Below are 18,454 nucleotides of genomic sequence, written 5' to 3' on the forward strand. Positions count from 1 at the left end.
GTCTGAGGGAGGATGAGATTGGGACCTGAAGCAGGAGGGAGGTGCGCTCCAGGAAAACTGTCCTAGACCCGGGGCTCTAGGGATCCGAGGTGGGAAGCCGTGTGGATCGAGGGGGCGGGAGAGGGTAGGGGCCGGGCCGCAGTAACAAAGGCCTCTCCCTCCAAAGAGCAGCCCTCCTAGGCCCCGCCTCCATGGCCCCCCGCCTTCCCTGATTGGTCGGCCTTCCTGCCCGTCAGCACCGCCCCCTCCCCGGGTCTGCAGCAGCTCCGGCCGCCTCGTCGCGCCCCCCCAGCCCCCTCCCCCCGCCCCCGCCGCCCCCCGGGCCGGTGCAGCCGCAGGCGGGGTCCCCCTCCCCCTCCCCCTCTCCCCCCAGGTCTCGCGCGCCCCGGACCGGCCCCCCCTTTCCCCTCCCCCTTCGCGCCGCCGCTGCCGCGATGCGCCCCCCTGCGCCCGGGGCCCGGCTCCGGCTTCTCGCCGCCGCCGCCCTGGCCGGCCTGGCCGTCATCAGTCGAGGTACCGCAGCGCCGGGGGCGGGGGGCTCGGCCGGGACTCCAGGGTCCCGGGCGGGGATTGGGGCGGGGGAGGGTGCAACCCTGAGCAGGGAAGAGGAGGCCCCCGGACGCAGAGGTCTGGGCCCGGGGGCGGGGGCTGCATCCTCTGGCTGGGAAAGGGGTCCTCGGACGTCTGGATCCATGCCCGGGGACGGGGGTCCGCGTCCTGGGGCCCGAGTCTGGGCCTAGGGGCGGAGGTCTGCTTCTCCGGGCCGGCGAGAGGGTGTCGGACACCTGGTCCCGGCCTGGGGGCGGGAGTCTGCGGCTCCGGATCGGGGAGGGAGATCAGAAGCTAAGTAAGGGTCCCCGGGCAGGATCTCTGAACTGAGTTGGTGGGGGGTGGGAGGAGGGTAGGAAGGGAGATGCCCCGTCGGGGGTCTTCATCTCTGCGTGGAGAGGGTCCCGCAAGGGGTCCCTGCCTGAGGGCTGGGGTAGGCGTTTCTGGGGAAAGGTTGGGGGGATGGTGTCTTCCCAGGGTCATTAAGAGGAGGGGGCAGGGGTGTCCATAGACCTCCGTCCCAGGGCCGGGAAAAGAAGGGGGTGGGGTCTGGTCTCCCAGCTGGGAAGGGGCTGAAGTGCCCCAGCTGGGTGGTCTAGGTTGGGAGAAAGTATTAGTACTTGGAGGGTTGCAGTTATGTGGGGGGCAATGGAGCTGGAGATCCAAGAAGTTGGGGTGCTGGGCTGGGGACTCAGATGTGGAAAGCTCTGGCTGAATATTTGGGTTCGGGGCAGGACGGAGCCTAAGAGACGGGCAGATTGAGGAGGGAGGGAAAGGAAGGGTTAACACGGGGTCAAAGGGTTAAACTCGCCCTCCCAGTGGGGGAGGGGGACTGGGGCTGGTCTTTTGTAGAGCAGGAAGGGGAGAATGGAAAGTGGGGGGGGGTGCTGGGGAGTGAACTTGGCAGTCTCTCTTTAGAGGACGTGTAGCTGGATCTTGTGTCTCCCCAGGGGGCTAGCAACCTGGGGAAGGTCCAGGAGATACCCCCTAAGGAGAGGAGAGGAGAGCAAGAAGGCAGGGGGCAGGGGACAGGGTTAATTCTGTGCTTCCAGAGGATTCCCCCAGGCCCTGCCCCAAGCCAGGATCACAGAGTCAGGGACACACAATCGGGGACACCCTAGAACCCCCAACAGTCTCAGCGAGACAGCGACGGCGGCTCTCAGCCACCCGCCCACACACACCGATCTCGCACAGCCACATAAACACCCATCCCCCTGGTCTGACCCGGAGCCGCACCTGCAGACACCCACGGTCACACAAACCCGGCCCTGCACACACAGGACACAAGATGCTGAGCTGGAGGGTCACTCCCTCCCTGGTGCAGACCGTCTGAGTGCCCCTCCCACTTGAGCCGTCTGAATCCCTGCCTGTCTGTGTCTCTGTCACTTGTCTCCTTAGGTCTCTCTGACGTCTCAGCCATTTCCGGAGGCTCCCTGGCTCTGGGTGACATTCCGTTTGTCTCTGTCTCGGGGTCCCCTTCTCTCCATCCCGGCCGGGCTCAGCACACTTTCCCATCTGTCCCTCCCTGCCTCTGGATCTGCTTCTCCCTGTCACAGCACGTGTGTGTCTCAGCCTCTCTCTGGCCCCTGAGATGTGCCTTGGTCCTCATTCACTTCTGGGAGCTCAGGTCGCATCTCGCCCGCTCCTGTCCTTGTCCGCTCGCTGTCTCTGGCTGTCTCCCGTTAGCTGTCTCTCTCTCTCTCCCTTCACTCTCAAGTAACTTCCCATTTCCTTCTACTTTTACTCTTCAGAACCCTAGAAATCACTGCTGTTCACAGGTGCTGGGCTGGGATCTTAGTGGAGCCAGGAGGTGGTCTGTGACCTAGGTCAAGTCCAATCCCATCTCTGAGCCTTTTGTCCCCCATCAGAGAACTACGAGCAAGGGGGGGCAGGGTGGGGTGGGGGATGAGCTGAGACGGGATTGGGGAGGCAAAAAGAGAGCCCCCCTCACCCACCACCCTCTGACCGTTGGGGCTGAGCAAAAGCCGGTGGAAGTTACACCAAATTGCATCTCCTCCTCTCTTTTATTCATTGGATGGTTTCCAGATTACGGGAGGAAAGCATACAAGTGAACCATCCACTACAAATATGCATAAGAGCAAACCCCACTGTGTCCCTCTCCCCTACCCTCCCCAAACCCACTCTCGAGGGGGAGGCGGGGTCCACAGCCCTGGCACAGCATCCCCAGCCTTCTCCCACCTACACAGTCAGACACGCAGTTCAGCATCTGTAAGGGACTGGTTAGTTTGTTGATGTTTTTCCCCAGACAGAAACAAAATAAAGCCATTTCTCTACAAAACTGGCTTTTTTTCCCCACTTAACTCTACCTCCCCAGCATCTGTAGATATTATTCTATCGTTCCTTTTTTTTTTTTCCCCTAAATTCTTTATGCCAACACACACACATACATCCACTCACAAAAGTAGATGCTGCAGGAGACTTGGGGGCAATTCCTTTGCCATATTACCCGGAGTGGGGACAGGGTGAACCTGGGCGTGGGTGACCCCCCAGGCCCCCCGGTTTGTCTGGACTGTGGGCACCGCCTCATCAGCTCATCTAACAGGTATTTACTGAGCACATAGTTACTGTTCTAAGCACTGGGAATCTATAAACACAGCAGTGAAGTCCCTGCCCTCGCAGAGCTTACATCCTAGTGGGATGGAGAGAGATCCACAAACTAAAAAAAACCCTCAGAAGTAAACAGGTAATTTCAGAATGTGATGAGTCACGGAGAGAAAATAAGAATGACTCGGCAGACAAGTTGGCCTTGTGACCTCAGGTGGTGTCTGAGCAGCTGAGGGGAGTTCAGACTGAAAGGAGGGGAGAAACCAGCCTTGGAAAGATCCCGAGGGAACGGCAGAGGCAAAGGCCCTGCGGTGAAGCAGAAAGGAACAGCCAGCACGTGGAAGGTTCCCGGGCTCTTGGTTCTGGAACCAGACTCCGGGCATCAGTGATAAGAAGGACTTGGGAGATGAGCAAAGAGGAAGAGGGCTCTGGGGGCTCCTCAGTGGCCATCAGACCAGGCCCAGCCCCTTCTCACGGCTCTTCCCTGCCAAAGCCACACGGACACGCACTCACGTGGCCCCCACCCCTCCCTCCAGCCGGGCTTCTGCCACCAGCTCCCCAGACGCCCGCCACAAGTTCACACACACTCCTGGGCCTCGGGTTCCCCATCTGTGAGTTCTGGGATGGTGGAATCTAAGCATCCCCCGCATTGGAGGGTCCCATTTCCACCTAAGTTCCTTTGAGGGGCGGCAGGCTGTTCTTATCTCCAACTCAAGGTCACTCAGCTTGTTAGAAATCCCCTTCTCTCTTTTTTTTTTTTTTTTTTGTTTTTTTTGTTTGGCTGCGTTGGGTCTTCATTGCTGCACGCAGACTTTCTCTAGTTGCGGCGAGCAGGGGCTCATCTTCATTGTGGTGCGCAGGCTTCTCACTGCGGTGGCTTCTCTTGTTGCGGAGCACGGGCTCTAGGCATACGGGCTTCCGCAGTTGTGGCCCGCGGGCTCAGTATTTGTGGCTCGAGGGCTCTAGAGCGCAGGCTCAGTAGTTGTGGCACATGAGCTTAGTTGCTCCGCAGCATGTGGGATCTTCCCGGACCAGGGCTCGAAGCCGTATCCCCTGCATTGGCAGGCGGATTCTTAACCACTGCGCCACCAGGGAAGTCCCAGAAATCCCCTTCTCTCAAGAGCAGGGAATTCACCCGCTGCAACCTTCATCCCTTGGTTTATCAAACGGGTATGAGAGCCACTGGTCTGGACTGGCAGAGACCTGTGTGGTCCGTCCCATCACCTCTGGATCTCCCGCCAGGCTGGCACCTGCCCCGTAAGCATTCCATCAGCCAACACACACAGAGCAGTTTGCAAGCACTTAACTAGCAGGCACTGTATTGAGCCCGTTGCTTGGGTGACCTCCTTTCATCCTCTCCCCCACAACCCAATGAGGGAGGCACGATGATCGTCCCCACTTACAGGTGGGGAAACTGAGTCTCAGGGAGGGGAAGTAACTTGTGCAACCCAGTGGCACAGCTGGAATTTCAACCCTGGCAGCCTGGCTCCCCGGTCCGTTCTTTTAGCAGCCTGCTCATGCTGGCATGGTCGTAGCAGAGCAGATGCTGACAGCGCATCTGTACATGCGTCATCGACGCGGGTGGGTGCTGGGCACAGAGCAACCTACAGGCCAGACCTGCTCTGCCCTCCTCCCTCCACTCCCAGGGGACCGACACCGAACCGGGGGAGAACAATAGATGTTTCTTTAAAAAGAAGGTGCTGTTAGGAATAGCTAGCATGTCTTGGGCCCTTTTTGCCTGCTAAGTGCTGAGCTAAACATTTTGCTTGCACGTTCTCATGGAATCCCTGACAAAAATCCCTCCGAGGGAAGAACTACTGTTTTTCTCCTTTCTACAGTTGGGGAAACTGAGGCTCAGACTGGCCGGGGGTCACCCAGCCAGGAAACGGGGGGGCAGACATTTGATCTATCAGCCCAGACTCCTTAGGGCTTTCTTAGCGAGTCTCTAGAGACCATCCATCCCCTCTACAAACAGTTCCCTGCTCGGAGCTAACCTCAGGGAACTCCTGGCCAGGTAGGGAAGACACCCCTGGACACTGTCCCAGCTGAGTCAGAGGGTACGCAGTAGAGAGAGTGGAGACTCTCTGCCTTGAACAGTCAGGGAGGTCCTTCTGGAGGAGGGGGCGTTTGAGTTGGGGTTTTGAAGAATGTGTAAGAGTCCAAGAGGTGGCAAAGCATGTTGTAGGAATCCATTTACATTCACTCATTCAACAAATATTTCCCAAGGCTTTCCAGGCCAGGCCCTGTGCTGGAAGATGTTGGGGATACAGACCTGAGTCAGACCCAGGCTCTGCCCTCAAGAAACTTATAGCTGGGACTTCCCTGGTGGTCCAGGGGTTAGGACTCCACACTTCCACTGCAGGGGGCACTGGTTCAATCCCTGGTCAGGGAACAAAGATCCCACATGCCGTGTGGTATGGTCAAAAAAAAAAAAAAAGAAAGAAACGTATAGTCTGCTGGGGGAGACAGATACCACAGCTGTAAGGGAGGTAGTCCAGGCATTGTGGGAACACAGACTACGGCTGGAGGGAGTAGGGAGTCGGAGTTTCCCAAGCAGAATTCCTGCAGAGGGGACCGCATGTGCACTAGCTTGTTTGTTTTTATATTAAACATCTCTTGAGGCCTCCTGTGGACCAGGCCCTGAGCTGGGTGATGCTGGAGGTGGGGAGACCCAGGCCCTGCCCTAAGAGGCTCCCGTCTGGTGAGGAAAGCAGACCTGAAAACAGTGCAGGGTGACTGGGACTGAGACAGAGGGAGGGGCCGGGCCCGGTGACAGACAGGGTGGTGGAATGGCTAACCCCCATTTACCAAAGCCCAGAGAGGGGAAGGGACTTACCCAAGGTCACACAGCATGGAGGGTCCTCCTGAGCCTGGAGTCTGGGAACTGCATGAGACAGACATGCAGACCCACAACATCCAAATTTATAGACAAACAGACCAGGAATCGAAGACCCACTTGAGATAACTTCATCACTCATCTCCCAAGACTGCCCACAGCCAGGGCCCAGCTGGGCATGCTGGGGAAACAGATGGTCTGAGCCAGGCCCTGCCCTGGAGGAGCAGCTGCGGGAGACAGAGAACTCTGATCCACGGAGCCCTGGGAGCAGAGTGGGAGCTCACATGGGCTCGGACGGGCCATCTCTCCTAGGAGAGGCCCCCATATACTAGGTCCCTGGAGAAGGAGAAGCGTTTTGATGGGAAACAGTGGGAAGGAGGGAGCAGGGAGAAAAGTGGGAAACACAGAGCTGGGCTACACTAGGGGGGAGGAAGCAGGAGAGTGACGCCGGGGCCCCGGACTCCAGGCTGAGGCGCTGGGACTTCGTCCTGGGGGCCACTCCGAGTGTTGGAAAGACCCCTCTGGCTAGGAGTGTGTGTCTGTCTGTCTTTCTGTCTGCTGGACGTATGATTAAGATCCTGCCCACCTCTGTGAGGTCCACACCCCACCCCAGGGCCCTAGCCTGAGCTCAGGAGCCCTGGGTTCTTCCCTGAAGTGGGGCACCTTGGACAGCTTCCTCTTCAGCCCCCAGACTGGGGTTGTTCTCCTTGAATCCTGGACACTGGCTGTCACAGGGCTGGAGGGAGGGGGCAGGTGGGGTGATTTTGCCCCCTGGGAGGTATCTGGCAATGCAATTTTGGTTGGGGTAGGGGAGCTACTGGCATCTAGGGGGTCGAGGCCAGGGGAGCTGCGGGACATCCTACACTGCACAGGACGGCCCCACAGTGAAGAATCATCCAGGCCCCAATGTCAATGGTGCCGTGATGGAGAAACCTGGGTCTAGGATGTGTGTGCCCAGGGGTATGACGAATCCTGTGCGGGGGGTGTGTGCGGATAGGGCTGTGTGTGATCTGATCAGAGGTGACAGCATGACTGCATGTGCCCGATTCTTGGCCCAGGGTAGCCCCTTTGTATTTGAGAGGCTACAACTGTGTCGCTGTTTCACTGCACAGGCCGTATCTTCATGCACGACTTTCCAGGGTAGGGCGTGGGGATGAGCACAGCCCTCCGGCTGGTAGTGTCACTGTGACCGATTCAGCCAGTGTGTGTGTGTGTGAGAGAGAGAGAGACAGCCCCCCAGGTAGGGCTGTAACCGTGTGTAGACTTTGCACCTGCGTGTGAGGGCCCGCTGGTGTCAGTGTAACTGTGTGGGTCCAGTTGTATATGGCGGGGCGGATCAGGGTGCCATGGCTGCTTGGCCTGGAGCTGTCCCTCCGGTGGCTGAGAGGCATGCTTCTGGGAGAGAGTTGTCTTTTCTAACTGACCTTCTGCTGGGTGTGTATCCTGGGCTGTGTGCGTCAGCATGAGTATGTAGGTCTCTGTCCCTCTGAGCGGGACCCATTGCCATGCGTGGGACTATCTCCTGGCCCCGGGGCTGGCTCTGCGCATCTTTCCTGGACCCTGGTGACTGTGTGTGTGTCTGTCTGTCCCCTGGCCGCCCCCTCCTGTTACTAGGGTTCTGCGTGGCAGTATCCTCTCTGCACAGCTCAGGACGGGCAAGTCCCTTCCCTCCCTCCAGGGCCCTTCAGATGACAGGAGCGACTCTGGCCCCAGTGAGCCCAGGGTGAGGGGCTGCAAACCCCCAGGGCCTGGTGAGCCCGCTGCGCTGGCTCTGGCCCAGCCCCGTCCAGAGGGGCTGCTGATGGAGAGGGCCTCCCGGAGGAGTCGTTGGCGGGGCACGGGCAATTAACTCCTTAGATTAATTGGCTCCTCATCCCGGGGCGGGGGCCAGGGCAGCCCTGTGGAGGCCTGTGCCGCCCAGGCGTCCAAGGTCATCCGGCCGCCTCCTTTCCCCTCCTGGTTCTGTCTCCATCCGCCGCCTCCGCGTGCCCAGCTCCCACTCCCTGGCCCCGGTCCAGCCGCTGGCCACGGTCCACAGAGAGATGAATGGCGGGGGTGGGGGGCGCTGCAGTGCGCAGGCGGGCGTGGGCATGCGCCCTCAAGAGCGTGCCCCACCGGGCGCGGGCACACGGGGGAGTCTGTGTAGACGCGAGGCTCTCTGTAGCACGCCTCAGTGCATCCTGGGCATCTGTGATAGACGTGTGTCCGCGTGGATATTCGTGTCCATCCGCGTTTGTGTGCATGTGTGCATTTGCATGTCTGGATGTCTGTGTGCACTTATGTGGGTATTGAGGATCTCCCTGAAGCATGTCTTTCCACGTGTTTCTGAATTAATGTGTGTAACTGTGTGTATCTGTGTGCATGTGTCTGTTACATCTGTATATGTATCTGTGTATCTATGTACTCGTGAGTCTGTGAATATGTGTATGTGTGCCTCTGTACGCGGATATCTGTGTATGCATGTGTGTATTCTTGAATCTGTGTGTATGTGTGTCTGTACACTGTGAACATGTATGTGTGTGCCTTGTGCCATGTCTGCGTGTGTGTCTGTGTACATGTGTATCTGTGCTTGTATACGTACCTGTGTGCACATCTGTGCATATCTCTATCTGCACATATGCAGTTCTGTAATTGTGAATCTGTGCCTATGTCTGTGTGTGTGCACATCTGTACACAGCATCTCTGAGTGTGTATATATGTATTGGTGTCTGTGTGTCTGTGTGCACATACCTGTGTGTTTGTGTGCTGTGATTGTGTGCTCAATGTCTCTGGAGGTGCATAGGTTTGTGTGTCCCAGTCTGTCTGGGTCAGTGTGGGCTTGTGGGAAGGTGTTGCGTGTGTCTGCTCCGAGTGTGTCTGCCATGTGTGTCTCTGAAAACAACAGTGAACGTGTATGCCGGTGGGTGTGGGAAGTGTCTGTATCTGCAGGGGTGTGTGTGTGTGTGTACAGATGTGTGCAGCCCCGCCGAGCTGAGCTGCCCTCCCTTCCACAGGGCTGCTGTCCCAGAGCCTGGAGTTCAGCTCCCCTGCAGACAACTACACAGTGTGCGAAGGTGACAACGCCACGCTAAGGTAGGGAGACCCGGAGGGTGCCGCCCCTTCACCTTCCTTGGGGGGAAATGGTCCTGATCCCCAGGCACAGCCCACACCTCCCCTGTCAAGAGAGAGGTCAATGGGGCCCAGACTCTGGGCCCAGGTCCACCCCTGGGCCTCAGTGTCCCCATCTGTCAAATGGGCGGAGGAATGGTGACCACCACCTGGGTTGTCGTGAGGATTCGAGAGTCTGTACACACGCCCTGAGTTAGAGAGCCTGGCACCCCGTGCCTGCTCAGTAAGGGCCAGGGTTACGCTGCCCCAGCTCTCTGCCTCCCCAGTCTGGATTGTGGATCCCTGTCCTCCTCTCTCTGAGTCTCTGTCCTTCTATCTCTGGGCCCCTCATCATTCTGCACCTTTGTCCCTCTCCCCCAGTGTGTCTTTCCCCCCTCTTTTTGGGTCTCTGACACAGAACAATCACTCAATAACCATCAGCTGTCATTCTGTTCTGCACTTGGGCTCACAGCTCTCGCTGAGGCTCAGTTTGCCCACCTGTAAAGTGGGTGCAGTCACACCTGCCTCCAAGGAGTGCAGTGGGAACTGGAGATGCAGTGGGCCTTCCTCCCCCCACCACCAAGCCCCCGCGACGGGGGACCCTGGAGGGCCAGGCGGGGGTGTGGGAGAGAAGAAAACCACCCTGCCCTGGTCCTCCCCGCCAGCTGCTTCATCGACGAGCATGTGACCCGAGTGGCCTGGCTGAACCGCTCCAACATCCTGTACGCGGGCAACGACCGCTGGACCAGTGACCCGAGGGTGCGGCTGCTCACCAACACGCCCGAGGAGTTCTCCATCCTCATCAGCCAGGTGGGGCTGGGCGACGAGGGCCTTTACACCTGCTCCTTCCAGACCCGCCACCAGCCGTACACCACTCAGGTCTACCTTATCGTCCACGGTAAGCCCTCAGCCAAGGCCCTGGCTGGGGGTGGGCGGGATGGGCCTGGGTGGCGGGCGCAGGGGACAGGGGACCCTCATGTCCTCGCCGATCCCTGGGACACAGCCATGGGAAGGCAGACACACACCCTGCCCTCACGGGTTCCAGCCAAGCTGAGAGAGGGAAAGTCACAGGCAACTTCTAGGGCAGGAGAGCTACAGGGCCGAGGGTGGACTCGGAGGAAGACCGCATTCATTCACTCAGCCCTGTTTATGGAGCACCTACAACCTGCAAGCATTGCTCCACGGGCTGGGGACAGAGAAGGAGCCAGGCAGGCTGTCCCTGCCCCTTTGGAGGTGACTTTCCAAGGAGAGGCAGCTTCCCAGACATAACGTCTGAGCTGAGACCTTCAGGTGGGTGCAGGGCTGGTCCCGGAAAAAGAACGGCACGTGCGGGGGCTGGATGCGAAGAGTGGGAGAGGTGGGGCTGGAGAGATCCACGGAGAGGGCAGGAGGCTGCCTCACATGGCATCAGAGGTGGTCTGGAGGGCAGGGAGCACTTGGAGAGACAGGACCACAGGGACAGCCCAGCGGGGCTGTTGCCAAGCCCCGACTTGAAGCCAGATTCCCCCAGGTTCCAACCTCACCGCCACCACCCAGTGGCTGAGGGACCCAGAGCGAGCCAGGCGGTCTCAGACTCATCTGCAAAACAGGGATGACGCTGTCATGTATCAAGTCCAAAACGTCGTCAGTTGGAAGGGACACCTTTATTTTATGCCTTGCTAGAAACGGAAAAATAAACAAAACAAAAAAACCCTCCCAGTGAAACACTGGCGTCCTACATCATGAAGCCATCCTGATAGGAGAAACGTGCAAACTGGTGGGGATGAGGTGGGAAACGCCCCTGTGTGTTAGAATTGATGAATATAGCAACATCTACCCCAGAAGGGAGTAGTGAGGGTTTAATGGGTTAATTTTTGTCAAACATTTAGAACACTGTAAGCTTACACACAGTAAGCACCATACGAGCATTCGTTAAATAATTTTTTTAAATAATAATACTAATCAATAAAAATAGAGATGGGGAAGGAGGAATTCAGACCAGAAGATAGAAAATAGAAACCTAGTTAGGAGGAAGGTGGAGAGAGACTGAGAAAGAGTGAGGAAGACAAGACCAACAGCTGGAGAAGAAGCCAGACCCAGAGAGAATGGAAAACACAGAGGATTTCTTACAGAAACAGGAATGTCAGCTGGACTCCTGGGCCTGAGGGAGGAAGGGCCGGGGACCTGGACCCCTGGGTCTGAGGGAGGAGGGGCTGGGGGCCTGGATCCTGGGTCTGAGGGAGGAGGGGCTGGGGGCCTGGATCCTGGGTCTTGGGAGCCCACATCTGGCCTCTCACTGAGCTTCCCTCTGGCCTGCAGTCCCCGCCCGCATCGTGAATATCTCTTCGCCTGTGACCGTGAACGAGGGGAGCAACGTGAACCTGCTCTGCCTGGCTGTGGGGCGGCCGGAGCCCACGGTCACCTGGAGGCAGCTCCGAGGTGAGGACCCCACCCCTGGCCGAAAGCCCCTTCCCCCACTCCGCAGTCTGGGCCCCTCAATTCCCCATATCCCTAGCTAGATACCCAGAATCTCCCATACCCCCCTCCTTTGATCCCCCCGGAACCCTTGTGATGACTGGATTTCCCCCTCCTACCCTGGTCCTGTTATTTCACTGGAAGACCCCAGAGCCTTAGAGCCTTCCCCACTTGCCATCCCAGGCCTGGGCTGTTTCCTCCAGATCACCTCCTAGATCCCAACTTGCCCCACATGCCCGACCCCAGTAGCCTCAGTCTCTTTCCCCCCGCAGCTCACAGGATTCTCCTGGACTCAGACCCCTACCACTAGATGGCCAGAGCCAGGTTACAGCCACGGCCCTGGCCCACGTTCCCGTCTCCTGCTCACATCACTACATCTCTGCCAGATGCCTTAGGCCAGTGGTTCTCGGGAGTGTGGTCCTCAGACTGGCAGCATTGGCATCACCTGGAAACTTGCCAGAAATGCACATTCTTGGGCCCACCCCAGAGTTAATGAGTCAGAACCACCCCTCCCCACATCACCACCACAATCTGTCTGAACAAGTCCTTCAAGTGATTCCAGTGGTAGGGCTAAGAACCACGGCTGCCCCCAGACAGAGTGCCAAGGGCCCTGAAAGGGACAGTCCAGATCCCAGACGTCACCCACTCCCCTTTTACCTAGATCTCTACTACCATTTCCCAGATCCCTAGATCCTCACTCACTGGGTCTTTGGAGACCAATTGTGCCAATCAGTAGATCCCTCGGGACCCCAGAACCCAATAACTAGGTCTCAGATCCTTGGATCCTCCCCTCCTGGTTCATCTGAGCCCCACAGTTCTGGTCTCGAGTTTCTGGATCCCTGGATGCTCTGAGTCCCAAAGGCTCTTCTGAGCCAGCGCGCTGTCGTAAGACCCCAGGTATCTGGATTGCTGATCCCAGTCACCAGATCCTGATTCCTTGGGCCCCAAGGGCTAGATCCCAGAACTCTGGATCCTCCCCCACTGGGCCTGTATTTTCTGGATCTTTCTGAGCCCCAAGATTCTAGGATCCTCCCCACTGGGTCCTGTGAGCCACATGATCTGAGTTATGGACTCCCAGATCACTGTATCCCCTGAACGCCCCCAATTCTAGGACCCTCCCCACTGGGTTCTAGTTACTAAGTCCCAGATTCTCATTCTCTGCCACACCCCTAGCAGGAGATCCCAGGCCCGGCAAGCCCCTCCCCATTCCCACTGACCCGGGCACTCCAGGCCCTGCGCTGTCCGCCCCGCTGATGTGTGTCCGTGTTGTGCCCGTGTTGTCCCGTGTTAAGTGTTTGTGTCTGGCCCCGCCCCCTCCCCTCCCCTCCCCCCACAGATGGCTTCACCTCGGAAGGCGAGATCCTTGAGATTTACGACATCCAGCGGGGCCAGGCCGGGGAATACGAGTGCGTGACTCACAACGGGGTTAACTCTGCACCTGACAGCCGCCGCGTGCTGGTCACAGTCAACTGTGAGCCTCCCTGGCACTGGGCACGAAAGCGGGGCGGGTCCTGGGTCCCTGGGGATGAAGGGTGTGAGGGAGGAGGAAGGGGGTGAGTCTGCGCGAGGAAGGAGTCTTGGGTGGGGGGGATGCTGGAGACCTGGATTCCTGGTAAGGAGAGAGGAGCGGGCTGGGGGTCGGACCCCTTCGTCCCCACCCGGCTAGGAGAATGCGCTGACCCTGGTCCCTTACCAGATCCTCCGACCATCACGGACGTGACCAGCGCCCGCACAGCCGTGGGCCGGGCCGCCCTCCTGCGCTGCGAAGCTATGGCGGTGCCCCCCGCGGATTTCCAGTGGTACAAGGATGACAGACTGTGAGGACGGCACCAGGGCCGGCCGTGGTGGTGATGGTGGTGGTGGCGGGGTCCTTGGTCCTTTGGACCGCGGGGAGGGGGGCAGAGGGAGCACAGGACTGGCTCCTGAGAACTTGAGGGTCCGGCGTCTAGGTGTTGGGGTCCTCGGAGCCCCAGGGAAACTGTGGTGGCTCACTGGAAGTTTGGGTCCCAGGATGATGAATGCTGGAGCCTGGTCTCCTCCGGCTCTTCGGGAAGAAGGTCTGGGGTGGGGGTCGACACTGACGATCTGGCAGAGAAGTTTTAGGGTTAGGGGACCATTGGATCTGGGGTCCAGCGGGGCCTGGGTGCCCCTAGTGGTCAGAGGTACACACTGAGAGAGTCCAGTGTCCCTGAGGGGCTAGGCTGCCTGGAGAGGGGCGTCGGTGGGAGTGGCCCGAGATCCATGGGGCGCTAGAACACGAGGCTAGGGGTCGCTGGGGTGGGGGACAGAATGTAGGGTCTCCAGGGAATCGGGGAGCCTGACAGTCAGGGGGCTGGGCTTTCCGCCTGGAGAGGGCCCCGGGCCGGGGTCCTGCGGCCTGGTCCCTGACCCGGATCCCCGGCAGGCTGAGCAGTGGCACGGCCGAGGGCCTGAAGGTGCAGACGGAGCGCACCCGCTCGATGCTTCTCTTCGCCAACGTGAGCGCCCGGCATTACGGCAACTACACGTGTCGCGCAGCCAACCGGCTGGGAATGTCCAGCGCCTCCATGCGGCTCCTGCGTGCGTCCCTGAGCGGCAGGAGGGGCGGGGCCGGAGCGGCGTGGGTGGGGCCGGGGCTGAATGGGCGGGGCCAGAGAGGTGGAGATGCCGGGCCGCCCCCAGACTGTCCCCTAACTTAGGAAAGAGACGCACCCTCGACTGAGCAAGAAACCGATCCCTTCTACAGACATATTCATTGGGAGCCCACTAAGGGCCAGGCATTGGGTGCTCGGGACACAGCAATGCACAAAAGAGCCAAGGTCTAGGGATTTGCACAGCTTCTGGTCCAGCAGTAGTAGAAAAGCAATAAACAAGTAGACACATAAGTAAAATGAAAAGCCAACAAATACATACACACATAAATAAGCAAAAAAATAATTTTGCATATCAATAAGGGCTATGAAGAAAACAAATAATAGAATTGGGGATGGTAGCACTGGATAAGCTCATCAGAGAAAGCTTCCTGGAGGGGGTAACATTTGAACTGAGACCTGAATGGTCGAGAGAAGCCAGCCCTGCCAAGATCTGTGGGAAGAGCTTTGTAAGTGGAGAGGACAGTGATCAGCCAGATGCTTAGACTAAACCAGAGTCAGAGAACAGGCGCACTGAGTGAAAGCCCAGAAAGGTCCCCAGGAGGTATCCTCAGACAACACCCTCAGAGCAGAGACAAGACGCCCGGGAGAGACACACATGGGGTCTCCCCACTCTGGGCCTCCTCCCCTGACCCTGTCTCTTTCCCCAGGCCCGGGATCCCTGGAGAACTCGGCCCCGAGGCCCCCAGGGCCTCTGGCCCTCCTCTCCGCCCTGGGCTGGCTGTGGTGGAGGATGTAGGAAGAACCCAGTGCCCTGGAGTCCCCGCGCGGGGGGTCTGAGGCCGAGAGCAAGAGGAGAAGGGGGAACAAGCGCCGCGGGTCTCGAGGGGCAGAGTTCTCGGCCGCCGAGGAAGAAGAAAAGGAAGAGAAGGAGGAAAGATCTTTACAGAACCCATCACTGTGAGGGATAACGCAAAGTTATGCATCTTTCTACAGCCATTCTCGCCACCGTTCACCTTTCCTGATTGTGACCCATCCCCGGCCACCCCACACCCCTCTCTTAGCTCAGGCTGTCAACTGGATCGCGTGTGTGTAGTGGGTGTGAGCGTGAACCTGCACGCGCGCGCGCGCGCGCGCGCGCGTGTGTGTGTGTGTGAATGGGTGGGGAAGGGAGCTCAGCACTCTTCCCTCCTCGACACCCCGCACATCCACTACCCCCAACCTTGCTGTCTCTCACCTCTGGCTAGAGGTAGGTATGGGGGCTTCGTGCCGGTAGCTGTGAGGAGAGGTTTTCCAGGCTCCCTGCTTTCCCAATATATGCATTCACACCACCTGCTCCCCACCCTGTTGAAAGGCTGTCTCCTGGGCAGGTTGGGAGTGGGCAGGGGCATCACGCTTGTCTGTCAAGCTGTCACTCAGCCTCTGTGAGCAGGTGCAGGATCTCCATCTTGGCTCTGGGCCTCCCTGCTGTCAGCCGGCCGGCTGCCTGGAGCCAGAGGCCCCATCACTGGCTCAGCGGCCTGAGACCTTCCCACTTTTCCTGTCCCTCCCCACCCTGGACTTTCTGGCCCCCTCCCGGGCCAATCGGTGCTTCCATCCAAATGTCAGGCTGGTGCCCGTTGTCACCTGTCTGTCTCAGTGCTTTGCCCCACCCTGCCCCCACTCCCCTCGACCACCTGCAGAGCCAACCAGCTGCCTCCTGCCCCCTGCAGCCGGCCCACAGGTGTGGGCTTGCTGGGCTACCACCCCCTGGCTTCTCCAGCGGCTGAACCTCCTAAAGGCTGACCTGGCCACCCTCACACACGCTCAGACACACACACACACACACACCAGCGGCTGTGACCAGCAATAGCCCCCCGGCTCCAGCTGTCCTGTAGCTGGTGACCAGCTGTAGTTCCCCCCAGGATGGGCAACTGTTATCAGGAAGGGGCTCTGAGGCTGTAACTTCAGCTCTGATTGTAGGAACACCCCGCCCTGGCACACCACATCACACAAAGTGGGGGAGAGAGGCATCACACAGACATCCTGAGCCCAGACCAAGACGCCAAGTCACCAGCTCCAACTCCCGGGAGACCCTCTATAAACACCCACCCTGAACTACACCACCCAGAGCTTGGGAGGGGGAGAGAGGGCAGAGCAGGGGCAGTGACTGTACCTCAGACGGGGGCGTGGGCCCCATCCCACATTGTCTTCCATTCCCAGGGTCCGGGGGACAGGGAGGGCAGGGGGAGGGATGCAAGGGAGGGGGGGCGGGGGGCCCTGGGGGCCGTGTGTTCCAAGTCATGGGGAGTGTTGAGACCACCACACCAATAAACGCCTTTTTCCAAAGTCTCCGCCTGCAGGTGTCACTGTCATTTAGGATACGGGTGAGTGGAGGGCAGAGAGTTGTGGTCATGGGTGGTGCCTCCCCAGCATCATTTCCGCCCTCCCTTTTCTCTCTGGTAGATTTGGAATTGACCCATTTGCAGAGGTGGCACGATTGGCTTAAGCCACTCAGCATAGCCCGTTTCCCACTGTGACTGGTTCAGAGGTGGGCACGTGACCCAGCCAGACTAATGGGAGAGTGGACACCAGAGCTGTGTGCATTTCCTAAGAAGAGAGGCGCTTCTGCTGGATCATGTGGCTCAAGGGCGTAAGTCTAGATCTGCAGGGTTCCTTCTCTCCATCGCATGGAGAGATCGTGGGTCTATGGGGATAGCCACGGTGGGGAAGACAACACGTGGAGCCTGAGAATGATAGAAACACTACGGAATGCAGAGTGGAAGGTCTACAGAGACTGAGTCCATATGATGACATCACTTGAGTAAGTGGATCAAAACTTACCTGATGCCCACATTCACTTACATGAGCAATAAAGTCCCATGTATGTTTAAGCCAACTCATGTTAGGTTTTCTGTTTCTAGTGATTAAAAAGGAAATGAAAATTCTAGCTGATATAGATGTAGAGAGTCCCGGTATCCAGTACCCCAGCCACCACCTTTTTAAAAAGATCCAAGGACTGTATTTCCTAAAGACCTCTTTCACCCCAATCTTCAACCAGAATCCTTTCCTTCCTTGAGACGGATGCTGGTTGCCTATACTTTAGTTGTTTCCACTTTCCTCTTTGCCCACCTCCCACGATACAGCCTGAGATACTTGGTTTCCCAGCCTCCCTTGCAGTGATGTGGCCAGTTTTTGTTCAATGAGACAACAGAAGTTTATTGCTAGGCTTCCAAGAAATTTTTCCGCGACTCATGAGAGGAGAGGAACGCTGCTCCCTTCCTTTTGTCGTCAGATACAGTTGTGTGAAGATGTGAGCTGCAGCAGCCATCTTGCTACGTGAGACCATATGCTGGCCCACTGAGGGTGGCAGTGCAGGACCCAAAGAGCCCAGGTACTTGACGGGGTCACTAAGTTGCTGAGTCAGCCTGAAACCACCTACCTCCATCTCTTGCCATCATTTATTTTGTTACTTACAGCCAAAAGAATCTTCACTGATGCACTCCTTAAACTTCCAATGAGAAACCCAGGTGGAAAAGGCAGCCATCCTGCTGGGGATGGTAGCAGCAAGCCCAGTCCTTCACTGGCCCCAAATATTGGGTCAGTCAACCAATAGGGATGACCTGCTGTGTACCAAACTCTGTGTTAAGTGCTGAGGATAAGGACATGGTCTCCACCTTCGTGGAGCTCCCAGGTAAGAGGGGGTCGGAGGCTAAACAAATAGTTATGTATTTAAGTACCAGGAGCACTACGAGGTGGTTCAGGGCCTCTGGGACCTAAACCCATGACTGAGGCACGTTAGGGTCATGGGTTAGGGAAGGGTCCTCTAAGATGGTAACGGTTACTTTTACACTTGAAAAATGAATGACATAGGGCTTCCCTGGTGGCTCAGTGGTTGAGAGTCTGTCTGCCGATGCAGGGAACATGGGTTCGTGCCCCGGTCCAGGAAGATCCCACATGCCGCGGAGCGGCTGGGCCCGTGAGCCATGGCCGCTGAGCCTGCGCGTCCGGAGCCTGTGCTCCGCAACGGGAGAGGCCACAACAGTGAGAGGCCCGCGTACCACAAAAGAAATGAATGACATAGAGCAAAGAATGCTGCTCCAGGCACAGTACACTCGGGGAGCAAAGGCCTGGAGGCAAACTTAAGTATGGTGGAGAGAAGCAGGGGTGAAACTTCTGGAAGGGAAGGTCAGAGAGGCTGACAGAGGCCAAACCACAAGACTTTGAAGGTCATGATAAGGAGTTTGGACAATATCTGAAGAGCAACGGGCAGCCATAGAAGGGCTTAAAGAGAAGAGGAACGCGATCTGATCTAAGATGAAGACCCTGGGAGCTGGATGGAGCGTGGCCTGAAGCAGGCAAACATTGACATAGGAAGACCTTTCTAGAGAATGGAGGCAGGGTGCCCTCTCCA

At 58.0% G+C, this 18,454-nt stretch overlaps 1 protein-coding gene across 1 annotated transcript; it reads left to right on the forward strand.

Annotated features, from left to right (window-relative positions):
- Positions 1–434: 434 nt before the first annotated feature.
- IGLON5 (IgLON family member 5) lies at positions 435–14,860 on the forward strand (the record flags this gene model as incomplete). Its single annotated transcript, XM_082607226.1, has 8 exons — positions 435–513; positions 8,944–9,022; positions 9,703–9,935; positions 11,336–11,455; positions 12,828–12,962; positions 13,188–13,308; positions 13,896–14,050; positions 14,772–14,860. 8 exons carry the CDS (start codon positions 435–437, stop codon positions 14,858–14,860), a joined length of 1,011 nt encoding a protein of 336 aa, XP_082463352.1.
- Positions 14,861–18,454: the final 3,594 nt, after the last annotated feature.

The sequence above is a fragment of the Mesoplodon mirus genome (assembly GCF_964341445.2).
Source record: "Mesoplodon mirus genome assembly, chromosome: 19".
NCBI lineage: Eukaryota > Metazoa > Chordata > Mammalia > Artiodactyla > Ziphiidae > Mesoplodon > Mesoplodon mirus.